The sequence below is a fragment of the Ambystoma mexicanum genome, chromosome 2q, assembly GCF_040938575.1.
Source record: "Ambystoma mexicanum isolate Mex_15411 chromosome 2q, UKY_AmexF1_1, whole genome shotgun sequence".
NCBI classification, from domain to species: domain Eukaryota; kingdom Metazoa; phylum Chordata; class Amphibia; order Caudata; family Ambystomatidae; genus Ambystoma; species Ambystoma mexicanum.
The window spans coordinates 343,892,225-343,905,477 of record NC_090924.1 but is presented as its reverse complement, the minus strand read 5'-3'; the positions used below and the strand labels follow the sequence as shown (position 1 = coordinate 343,905,477).

Here is a 13,253-nt window from a genome sequence, read left to right as displayed (position 1 = left end):
ACGCCGAATGAGCAGCGACGAGATGGCTGCCGTTTCATAAGGGGCTCTGTGGCCACAGTGGTGCAGCAAATTTGCCTGCACCGAAAAGCTCATGCCAAAATAGGGCATACCGGATTAGCACGCTCCATGAATGTATGTTCTTCACACAGGGAGGTGCATGCTGAACTCTAGTTCCCAGCATGTTGAGCCTTAGAAAGTCCAAGTGATGTTCTCCTCCAAGTGCTTTCATGCCTCTCAAACTCATCTAGGAGGCAGCATAAGCCAGGTGTTGCTTGTTAAATCCAATGTTGTTGTTGCAGGGAATTCTGGTTGCTGTAGTCAATCAGGCCAGCTAGGAACCAACACCCACCACATATTGGGGGAGAACCGCATAGGGAGTGGGTGAAGGGCCCACTCTGGTTCTCAGATCTTTTAGCCTTTACAGTCCAGTTGCTGTTCTCCTCCTCATCAGGGTGACAGCACCAAACAAAGGTGCTGAAATAAAAACATAAGTTAAGAGACATTCGCACTCGGGGAAGGGCGCTCAGCCAATCAGTTGGCTGGATTAGCGGGCGAGAATACACAATCCCCACCCGCTGTCCCAGCCACCGGAGGCCCTTCCTGGGTGGCACCTTTTTTTTTCTTTCTATGTGAGGAGGAAACAGGGAGCCTTGCCCTGTTTACCCTGCCCCCGAAATGAGCTGGTTCCGCTCCCCATCCCCGCCACCTAACTGCAGGACAGGAGAATTGTGCTCCGGTACCGGCGCTCCTCCCATCTGGCCGCCGCCATAAACATGGAAAAGGACTTAGTCCCTTTTCTATATGGTGGTGCCCATCTTTTTTGGGTGGGCATGGTCTTTAAGGGCCCACAGCCCGAATTGAGGTCCGAGCTGGTGGGCTGTTAAAGGCCATGTCTGCCCTTCTGGCAGGGCATGAAAGCCATATTTAAGTTGAAACAGTTCGACAAAACAGAAACCTTGAAATTCCATGAACAAAATGAGCTCCTGGTGTGCATCCATGAGCACACTAATGAAATCACTGATTGCATCACTTATGACATCAGCGATTGCATCATCAATAACATCACTGGAACCTACAGCAAACTGATAGCCATGGAATGTGGCTTCATCGCATGGGGCATTGCCACCCAAAGTAGCCACTGGGCCGAGCCTGGCCACCCAACCCCCAGCATGGGTCCATGGATCACTGGTCATGGTCTGTAGCTAGGGCAACACTGCCCAGGGTAGGGTCTTTGGCCAAGCCCTATGCCCCGCCCGGCCATACAAAGTAGACACTGGCATAGCTTGCAACATTTGCCAAGTTTCAGGGTTTGTAGCGTTAAACCATCCCCTTAATGTCACTTCAACAGTTTTTTCACTGACTTTGAAGGGTTTTGTTGCTTTGAACTTCAATTCTTTTTTATATATCTCACATCATGTGTAGTACTAAAGATATTTCTTGTCATATCATCATAGATCACATATTCAATATTATAACTACATTTACAATATACTCACCCTCGAATTTTTCTCCATCATGGTCCAGTGACCCCCTTTGCGATAATGAGGAACCGGAAAGAGAATGGGTTTGATATTTGGTGTGGAGCATACTTTTTTTGCAACCACCCCTTGGTTTTTGGGAGAAATTGCCATGAATGTACAATTAAACAGCTGACCATTTACAGCGAGAACAGCTCATTATGATGAAAAATGGCAGCTTTTAATTTATGAAAAGCCTCAGTTGTTGCCATGCACCAGAGGAAACATAAACATAATTTGTGACAGGGGCACCCGGTTCGCTTCCAAATGTTAAAAAACTACTGGACAGATTTGCACCAAACTACCAAAAGGCACATTTGCACTGCTTTGTGCACAACCTGTTTCAAATTTGAAACAAATCCTTACAGACGTTTAGACTGGGTGCATGTTCAATTAATGCGTATTTTCGCCTATGGGAGAAACAATGCTAAAGGTGAAAACAACCCTTTTTCAACACTTTACAATCTTTAAACCATTGCACGAATCAGGATCACACTTTCCAAATTTGGGGAGGCCCCAATACAGAAAACATGTTCGGAAGATTTCATAGACGTATGTCAAACAAGTCAAAAGGTATTGGCAATTAAATTACGCCACGTTGAGTGCCGCTGTGACATGTGCTGAAATGACCTAATTTTCTTCATGCATTTCTAAACCCACCATAATAATGATGGCGTTTGAATCACAAGGATGTCAGACGATACCACAGTGATGATCCTAATTAGGGTGAAACGCATATGCGCATGTCGCCTGTCTTGGTTTGGAAAAGCTATATAAAAAATTGAAACAAAATGCATGTTTGAGATAATGTGCATGTTCCCAATGCATTGCTCAATGGCTCTGAACTGGAGCTGAACTTCCAGGAATGGCTAGTGTAACGAATCTAGCAACATCGTCACTGATTCCCTGGAGGGAAGCTTCTCTTACGTGGCCAGGGAAAGGCAGAAGCTACCTGACTCTGACCCTCAGATTGGCAGAGTGGCTGTTTGCGGAAAGACCACATAAGGGAGGGCAAACTCCAGGGAGACAGAACAGAAACACTGGATCAGAATATTCTTGCAATCACAATTGCAAATGACACTTGTGTGCCTCTGCAACATAACTACATGTCTTATTGTGGTGTAGTTAAAGAATACCCACGTGTTCTCAACCACCCTATTTACCTCCCACCTTTATAGTTTGAGATGAGGAAGTGCGATCGGAAAATGAAGATGACCAGAAGTGGGAAGCCAAGGCTACGTTCTAGTCTTTGGAAAATATTAAGCAATGCCGGGAAGTTTAATGTTGACACAGCTGACCAGAATGAGAGAAAGAGGCAGCAACTGAAACGGTTGGTAACTTGTTCTGACGTGAGTCGGAATGCTGAAGATGAACAGACTGTGAAAAGCAGTATGGAGGCTCACACGAACAGTGTGCAAGGAGGCAGAACCGAAGGAAGATCACTGCTTGATGGCCTTAAGCAGTTGAAGCCGCACAGAGCAGAAGAAGGCAAAGCGAGGGCTATCTGGAAAATGGGTTGCATGCCAAAAATTAAAGTCAAGGAAAGACACGAGGAACACCAAAGCTGCCCGGTAAGCATATGGAAAGCAAATGAGCTACCGGAGCGCTTGAAGGTGAATGCTGTGTCGAATATAACAGCGCAAGAGAATCAGAGTGATACCATTAAAGAAACTGATATGGATGCGAGGAAAATTAAAACTGGGTCGGAGACCCAATTTTTCAGAAGAGGAATTATTGAGAATGCAAACTTTGCTTAGAAAGGGCCGGTGACCCAATATTGGAAAAGAAAAGTTGAAACCGATACAAACTTTACTGAGCAAGCGCCGGTGAACCAATATTGGAAAAGCATTATTACATGGATTAAAGAGAGAATGATTGGAGAACAGAAAAGCCCTGGCAGGTTAGGGAACATGCAAAACATTAGCGCGACATCCTGGCAGAAGAGTAAACCAGGAGGGGAAAGAGAAGTGAACTTGAATTTGTGAAACAGTAATGTGACATCCTGGCAGGAGAGTTACCATGCACCGAGAACTGCGAGCCTGGGACCCACACCCAACTGTGCGAAGGCCATTCTATGGAGGCCTAATAGGGGAGTACTCAGGACTACAGAAGAAGAGTCTGGGGTCACTCTCAGTGTTGTGGAAACCAAGGGCATATGAAAATTAAGAAGTCCTGGCAGGAGAGCATACCAGGTGAAGAGTGGAAGCAAAACTTGGAGTGTGTGGAAATTATGGAAAGGGAGATCATCTCCTTCCCTATAGGAATTGTGAACTGTGTAAACTGAGAAAAGGCAAGGGAAGACCCATACCCCTTGGAAGTCGAATTTGTTGGAACTGTAAAGGAAATTCAGGGAAGGGAAAGCCCCTGGAAGTTGGTGAAACTTTATATTGTCATTTTGGTAAAGTTGGAAAGCAAGTCAAGGGAAAAAGACCCATACTCCATGAGAATGGAAAACATTGAAACTATAAAGGAACTTAGGGGAAGGGAAACTCCCAAGTCGTGAACTGTATAAGTCGAAAAGTCAGGGGAAGACCCACATCCCACATCATAGAAAGTGTAAAGGCACTCAGGGGCAAGGACGCCCCCTGAAACTGGTTAAACATTGTTGATGTTGATGAAGTGTAGGAAAACAAGTGAAGATCTATACCCCTTGATATTGGATACCATTTTAAAACACGAATAAACTCAGGGAAAGGAGAAACACCCCCCTCCTCCCCTGAGACTGATGGAACTTTATTTGTTTAATTTTAACTTTTTGAACTCTTTAAGTTGGAACTGTGGAAAATAGCTGCAGGAGCTCAGCTGGAAGACATTTCCCATTTCACTTTATGATAGGTTTAGCATGTGAGGGTCCGATTAGGGTTCGGACGCAGGTCTTTTTACTTGGGGACATCCAGACACAGACACTAGTTAGTTTTGTTGAGGCAGGGAAACCCCTCGTAGAGTTAGGGCGAGATAGGATTTATTCCCAACCCTTTCTTTATTTCACCTTAATAAAAGTTTATGACCAAAAACATAATGCCACTGTGCCCGACTCTTGCTCTTGATCCCTTGCACTAGCCAGTTTTGTTATTTGAACTCGGGCCCTTGCTATGGCCCCCAAAGGCAATGTCATTTACAGATTCCTTAATAATATGAGGTTTTAATATTTGCTTTTCCTCCTTGGGGTTGGGGCTAGGCATCCTGTAAAGAAAAGCTGGAGGTTGACAACCAGTGCAGAGGGGCTTTAGCAAAACGACAGGAAAAGTAGTTGGGCCAGGACGTTATGAGTCTCTAAAGATGGAGACTCGGCATCAATGATTCTCATGAACAGCATAAGAAGGGCATTTCTAGAGGGGTGTGGAAAGGTGAATAGCAAACGTTCCGACCAGGCTTGCCAGTAATTTGGAACCACAATCCGGTAGATTTAGATGCAAGATCATGAGGTCTGATCCCTTTCCTCTTGCCATGCAGCAGGAATATTGATGACTTCCAGGGATAACTTGGAGGGGCCAAAAAGCTTTTTTAATGTAACTACAGACACTGTCACAAAAATAGCAGAAGTTGGCAACATGGGGAATGTTCACAGCCAGGGAGGAAGGACACTCGGATCCACCCATCTCAAGCAATTACACTGCCACCCAATTAACCCTCAGTGCAAGAAGTGAAGATGGGTACGGTAGCAGGGATTAGGGTTTAGTGACTCAAATTTGATGAGTCTTTTTTTTTATTTATTATTGATATCGTTGAAGTAAATCAACTTTTCAATACAAAACATTACATACAATTAATCCTAAAAGGTACATAGGAAATTTAAGAAGAAATTCATTATGATTGATTGAAGCATTAAAATTGATACATAAGGGTATTGTACAATTCTCATTAACAATGACAAGAGAAAGAAGTTATTCAGTTCACATAAAACACGTCTAACCAAGAAACAAAAAGAATTTGATGAGTCTCTTACCAGGAAGGATGGCCTCAATCCATACTGGAGCGTGCCCTCGTAGCGTGAAACCAAAGCTCTTGTTCCCTTTGTAGATCCGGATCGTCCTAAATAAAGAGGAAGAGAAAAAGAGTGTTTGTGAAAGACCAAAGCAAAAACTGTGTGCGGCACAGACCCCATGTACAGAAGGCCACATGTGCATGTAGAATCGCACACAGGCCATATGCACTGAGGGCGCCACTGAGACTCTGTACATTCAGGGCAACCATAAGATCCTGTATTATTCAGATGATACACAGAATGTGTGCACTGGGGACCCACCCTGTAGGCCCTATGGGTGTCATCCTGATAATGTATTTTGAAGACTAGACACATTGCTGTGTTGTAAGGAAGCCTGTAGATCCTCGAGTTGAGTGGCACATAATTTTCCAGGAGAGTAGGCAGGCACGAGTAGTGGGGCTATCAGCATACCAATATTATACAGCAGCCCGTGTCCTGTCCAGTCCCATCCTATGCCGGCGGACACTTTTTTTCTGTTGGAGTAGTTCTTGGGGTTAGTCAATGGAGCAAAGACCGCTCTGCTCGAGGGTCATGCAGTAGGAGGAGCAGCAGAGGTGTTGGTGGTGCCTGAGCCGGAGGATGGATTCTGGGTTACCCGCACCCTTCAAGCTGCAGAGCAGTGGTAGCAGTGTATGCAGGGTATCCCTACTATACTGAGCTGAGTCTGGTGGGGGAAGAGTCCCCAGCCCGTCTGCCCCGAAACAGTTTCCAATTTACTGCACGTGTCTTAAAGAGATAGACACCGGCCTTGGGGATTACACGTGGCCAAATCCTCTGGGATAAGGATTCTGACCAGGGTGTGGGAGCCTCCAAAGTAACAACACTGACGTCAATGGGGTATGGAATAATATGTGGCTAGGGCGGACACTGTTAAAGTATTAAGTGACACTGGTAGTTTGTTTGCTGGCCTTAGTTGACTATATTAACTGGCACTGATGGGAAAGTTCACATGGCACTGTTGAGTAGTATTGGGTGGCCTGTATGACGATACAAATACTTTGTGTAAATGCAGAAATGAAGCTTATGCTAAGCTGTATGTGTAATGTGTGTGTGTGTGACCTTCTCTCATTCATAGGTGATTCCCCGGCACAGGCTCCTGCTGCTACCACGGATCAGACGTATGTATGCAGGAGATTTCCTTATGTGCACCAGCAAATATCCAGGAGCCTGACTTCCTTTCATCTGGTGCCTGCTTGCTTAAGTAGCCTCCACCAGCACAGGTTGAAGGTGCTTTGTTAATAGCTCCGGAGGTGCTTGTGGAGGCAGTTTGTTTAAGTGCCCTGGGGATGATTGTCTCCTCACCTTTATGCGCCCTCAGGAAGGACATGAAAGCTCCTTTTATGTTTTTCAGCAGATGGCACTCTATAATAGCAGACATGGTCCCCCAATGGCAACATGCTTCATAAAACCAGCTCAAGCAGGCCAATAGTTTGTTAAATAATCTTATTGCGGTATTCAATACCTGAAGAGTCACTTCTTTACAATGATGAACGCAGGTGGTAATTTCCCTTACTGCAAGCTGTCATTTGGGGTCACCAACATGTTAGGGTTCTTCCCTGCCAGTGGTAAAACAAGCAACCTTTTGGATGTACCGTATGGAGTATTTCTGAAGACCCGCATGCTCGCTTTTTTATACCCCACCAAAACAATCGGCTTCCCAGACACCTCTGAACATAGGAAAGGGAATAGGCCATCCGCTTTCATTGCCCCTCTCACCCTATAGGCCTTCCTCCGACCCGTCTTTGCGAAGAAAATAGAAGTTATTTGGGTTTCGGGTGCTCTGTTGTTCTCATACCATTAAAAAGGAAGTAAGTCTGCGAGTGTTGTGATGGCTTCAACCCCTTCCCAACCATCTCAATTCAGGCCAGTGTAAGCAACTAAGGGCCACCATAGAAAGGCCCACCCACTTGTTTGATCACAATGCAGGTGCAAATAAGCCATTGCAACTGTCAGTTCCCGCAAACCCCATGCCTGCAATCCCTGCTCTTCAACTAGTGCAGCTGCAGATCCTACGTGCAAGGACGCGTTTGGAACCCTCGTGGCCCTGGACTGGCTGCTGCCACTGCGAGGCCATCCCGATCTTGGGGGCTGCCATGATAGCTACTGCGCTTAACACTCTCCCAGTGAGACCCAAGACCTGAGAAGGTGGATCAAGAACTGCTCAACATATGCTGGTCTCATTGGGGAATACTCCACCTGTACAGCTCCAAACAAGATATAAGCACTCTTCTACCCGAGCAGGTGCCATCTACACCTGCTCTACACATGCTGAGAACTACGCAACCTGTACAGCTCCAAACAAGATATAAGCACGCTTCTACCCGAGCAGGTGTCACCTAGACCTGCTCTACACATGCTGAGAACTACTCAACCTGTACAGCTCCAAGCAAGATATAAGCACTCTTCTACCCGAGCAGGTGCCATCTAGAACTGCTCTACACATGCTGAGAACTACTCTACCTGTACAGCTCCAAACAAGATATAAGCACGCTTCTACCTGAGAAGGTGTCATCTAGACCTGCTCTACAAATGCTGAGAACTACTCTACCTGTACAGCTCCAAACAACATATAAGCACTCTTCTACCCGAGCAGGTGCCATCTAGACCTGCTCTACACATGCTGAGAACTACTCTACCTGTACAGCTCCAAACAAGATATAAGCACGCTTCTACCCGAGCAGGTGTCATCTAGACCTGCTCTACACATGCTGAGAACTACTCAACCTGTACAGCTCCAAGCAAGATATAAGCACTCTTCTACCCAAGCAGGTGCCATCTAGAACTGCTCTACACATGCTGAGAACTACTCTACCTGTACAGCTCCAAACAAGATATAAGCACTCTTCTACCCGAGCAGGTGCCATCTAGAACTGCTCTACACATGCTGAGAACTACTCTACCTGTACAGCTCCAAATAAGATATAAGCCCGCTTCTACCCGAGCAGGTGTCATCTAGACCTGCTCTACAAATGCTGAGAACTACTCTACCTGTACAGCTCCAAACAACATATAAGCACTCTTCTACCCGAGCAGGTGCCATCTAGACCTGCTCTACACATGCTGATAACTACTCAACCTGTACAGCTCCAAACAAGATATAAGCACGCTTCTACTCGAGCAGGTGTCATCTAGACCTGCTCTACACATGCTGAGAACTACTCTACCTGTACAGCTGCAAACAAAATATAAGCACGCTTCTACCCGAGAAGGTGTCATCTAGAACTGCTCTACACATGCTGAGAACTACTCTACCTGTGCAAGAGTAAACAAGATATAATTCCTATCTGCACAATAATTAAGAGATGCCGAACAACAGATAATAAATACTTCAAGCTTATACAGTTATAGCTAGAATCGCTACCTGCACAGGGATAGTTGATTGCGTCTTTGGTTACATATGCACAGGCCGCGCTGATCAGCCTGTACTGGTGCAAAAGAGCGCTTCCTACCTTCACTCGTGTAACCAAGATGTACTATAATTGGGGTGTGTGTGCCTGCTCAGTGGTAGCCAGGTATAGCTGTTGCCTTATTGCTTGTACTGTATAGCTAAGGACACCGACCTTCCTCAGTTAAATAGTAGAGTTTGGTGTCTGTACGAGAAAAGACAAAGGATTCATGCCTGATAATGAATGTATAACACATGGCAGCCTGCAATATATGCATAAAAGCCTGGAACTAATGTCCCTATCAAAGGCTAGTGATGAGATCACAACTGCCCTATAATGAGTTACTGTGCTTCAGTTGTGATGTCACAATGCCTGCTGCTTGAGCCAGCAGAGAGAGGAATTCCAGCTGTCACTGTAGCACTAAACTAAAGCTGTGACAAGCTTTTCTAGTTCCTTGCTTGGAAAACAGTTTTCTGTGACACTTTACAGCCCTTAATCGCCAAGGAACTGTTTATGATAGAATGTGCAATGTGTGCACTGCTGGAGGTTCACAAAAGTGAGAAAGAATCTGCATTTTATTACTTATTTTAAAGCACAAAATAAAAACGTGTTTCGATGCAGTTTATTAAGGTGATTACACTTTTTTTCGGCAACACGTTAAGAGATGCATATTCGCTCTTTTAAATCCGGACAGATTCTACATCTATCTATATATATATATGTATTTGTGAAAGTGCATTTGTATGTTCGGGGTTGGCTACAGCCCATTAAAAGTTGGTGGGCTGAAATGTTGGCCCGCAGTCGGCATACCAGTCTGGGGTGTACTGCCAGTAGTGAAATCTGACCAAACCCACCCATTCGCCCTCCACAGGGCACGGTCCGCCCTGTGCTATCAGTATAGGCTTTTTTGAGAGATTGACGATTTTGCGACTTTTCCAAAAATAGGAATTTAGGACACATGGTTGGCATACCAGTCTGGGGTGTACTGGTGATAGTGACATTTGACCAGCCCCACCCATTCACCTTGCACAGGGGTGGAGCGGGGTCTGTCCCTGTACTATCAGTATAGGTGATTTCAGAAGATTTCTGATTTTGCAGTTTTCCAAAAATAGGAAGTTATGACACAATAAAACATACACAAGGCTATAGCAGTGCCCCACGTGCATGCCCGGGCAACGCCGGGTGGTGCCGCTAGTTGATTATATGGATCAGCAAATGGAAGATCTCTTACATTAGATTATGCAAGAGGCCATGTAGTGAAGGGGGTGACAGTGTGTGGCCATATATTATAAGGAATAAAATACCCCCTACCATATATGAAAACCTATTTGGTCATGAAGCTCCTTGTGACTTGCAATATTCTTATAATGTACTCTAAGGGGTACTTCATGCCATATATAATCAAGAACTTAAACAGAAACAATCGAGGTGCCTCTGCCAGGATGGCTATAACCTCTTAAGGATTCACACATATGCATGTCAAATATGGACGTCCTGCTTGCTGTTAAAGTCTGTTTTTCTGTCTACATCATTATGCCCAAGCGATTTTACATACGTGTGTGCGAATGGGGTTTATTAGCGGCACAGTTATAACTTATGACTTCTGCCCTTTTTTCCGGTAAAACTACGACTACGTCATAAATATATAAAAACATATATAAATACATAAAAATACACAATTGATTCAACAATTCATAGAAGTCAGCACAATCACCACTTAGAACCATTTGAAATAGCCAGAGAGGGGGTACAGACTAGCATTGATCCAAATGATTAACCAAAATGGCCCATAATTTGGAACCTTCCCGGTACATCCTTGATTAACAACAATCATCTATTCTGTAAAATAGGCTTCCACTGCAGCAATGTATTTGCAGTCACCTGGGGCGTGGTGGTGTGTGGGGCTCCCAACTGAGTTCTTCTAAAGGGATCTAATTTGTAAGCCGGCTGAATCAGGCAGGGGAATTATTATCAATCTTCCCGATTACAATCTGGAGTCATTTGGCGTTCACGTTGGCCTGAACTCCTGGAAATACTGATGCAAAAAACATTTCAGTTCTGCTGTAACAGTCTGTGCTGTGGTGGTATCGCATCCAGCGCGTCTTTTATCTTTGTCGACACATCTTTGTTCTCTCTTTATTCTCGTCAGCTCCACAGGTCTCTTCTTTCTCTGGTGTGTATTCATTTTGGGGAATCCATCTACGTCTATGTCCTTTCGATGCACTACTAATGCTGGTGTGTTCAGTTGTACTAGAGAGCATGTTCCTCCCCAGTTTGGCGGTAGTTGCATGTATACCTTGAACCCACAGGCCCAGTAGTGATCTATTATCACTACAGTACCAACCTTCACACCCAATATCTTTGAAGTTCATTTGCATCCTTTTTTCTCTGCAATTTTCACTGGACCGTCATTCTGGAAACACAGGGAAGCATTCACGAGTGGTATGATTGGCATAGGACCCGCTTCATTCTTCACCCATGTGAGGAGCTCAGCGCGTGTCGCCCATTCCTTGAGGCAATCATCATTTCCCTTCTGCAGCACTTCTACTGGAACTGTCATGAGTCCATGTGCTTTGGACACTGCCATCCCCTCCATCCATCCTTCTCCTGTGAATGTTTGTCTATATATCACCACCTGAGGTATCTCCCAGCATCCTGGCAGCCCCCCTTTCTCTTTGTGTCCTGTCATAGGACATTGCAACTCCTTTTGTGTTACTATTCTGGCTTTTCCTTTGTTTTGGCTGTCCAGAATGCATTCTATCGTCTTGTCTGTACTCCAATAGTCATCTATCATTTCTTGAGTCTTGATGTAGCTATCTTCATATGGGAACATCTTCTGTGACATCCATCTCAGTGTGGCCCATCTTCCTTGAAATCGGCCTCTTGTTGTGCAGAGCGCTAAGTGCATAAGGCACTGTGCTCTGGCTGCTGGAATTTCCGTGGCTATGAAAGTCCTGGAAGCACTCATTGCATAGATGATGAGAGAGCACACATAGCAGCTCTCCTTCATTGCCGCTCTCACCACCATGGTCATGTGTTGATACCACACGTTGTTAGACACATGGGCTGAATCATCAAGATAAGCATTTACATGTTCAAAATCCATGTCTGTGCTTCGCCTGAGTCTTTTTAGCTCTCAGCCAGCGCTGGCTACTCGCCCAGATATGGCTTCAGTGACAACAGGAAAAGGGGTTGTGTTAACATATACTTCAGTGTGTGCTGAGACAATGCAATATGTTGCAATGCAAAGAGGGTAAAGAGTTAGAGACAGCAGAATGCAGCAAATTTCAATACAATTGCTTCACTGTAACTTCCATGACTTGGAGAGGTGTGTGTTTCTGGCTGTGTCCAAAATGTCGACAGCAACACTTACCAACACCCTTACAGGCTAATTCATAGAATCCAGCGCACAAGTAGCGCACGCGGCTGGCGCACAGCGTGCGCCTGCGATAGTCTGCGCCAGGCACGTGCGCTAAAACAGATTTCCGCGCACAGCGTATTCATGGATTTCAAGCTCCCAAAACAGCCGTGGCGCAGAGAATCGCAGCGAGCCTGCAGCAGCGCCAGTAACGCCCCCAAGAACGCCCTCGCGCACGGAAAAGCCATCAAAAGCGCTAAATCATCGCTAAGGGCTGCGCTAACCCCGGACCACTTCACAGGGCAGGCAAACAAGGAAAGCAAAGCGGGCAATCTCCAAATCAGGAGTACGCGGGAAGTACTACACGCGACTAGGCAGGGAACGTGAATCACAGGGGTACGCGGGAATCATCACACGCGAACAGCCAGGGTGCGTGTATTACAGGGGTAGCGGGAAGTTCAACACGCGATGGGCCAGGTACAGGGGGACGCGTGAAGCAGAACACGCGATAGGCCAGGGAACGTGCATCACAGGGGTACGCGGGAATTATCACACGCGAACAGCCAGGGTGCGTGTATTACAGGGGTAGCGGGAAGTTCAACACGCGATGGGCCAGGGAACGTGTATTACAGGAGGACGCGTGAAGTAGAACACGCGATAGGCCAGGGAACGTGTATTACAGGGGTCCGCGGGAATCATCACACGCGAACAGGCAGGGTGCGTGTATTACAGGGGTAGCGGGAAGTTCAACACGCGATTGGCCAGGGTACGTGTATCACAGGGGTGCGTGGGAATTATCACATGCGAATAGGTTGGGTGGGCCCCCACAGGTGTACCCTGTACACCCTCCCCGGCCCCTGCAGGCAGCCCACAAAACAGTGGACTACCCTGCACACCTGATCATGTCCCCCTGCACCCCCATCCACCAGGGGCACCCTCCACCAGGCCCCCACCCATGTCTCCCACCACCCCCACCCCCCAGCAGTGCAGGGGCACCTGCCATCAGG

At 46.1% G+C, this 13,253-nt stretch overlaps 1 protein-coding gene across 2 annotated transcripts in view; it reads right to left on the bottom strand.

Annotated features, from left to right (window-relative positions):
• Positions 1 to 13,253, bottom strand: part of GRID2IP (Grid2 interacting protein) — an 837,949-nt gene that overhangs the window by 224,956 nt on the left and 599,740 nt on the right. For both annotated transcript variants that reach the window (XM_069647354.1, XM_069647355.1), the window contains one exon: positions 5,464 to 5,549. In XM_069647354.1, the coding sequence (XP_069503455.1) occupies positions 5,464 to 5,549 (86 nt within the window). The remainder of the gene's footprint in view (positions 1 to 5,463; positions 5,550 to 13,253) is intronic.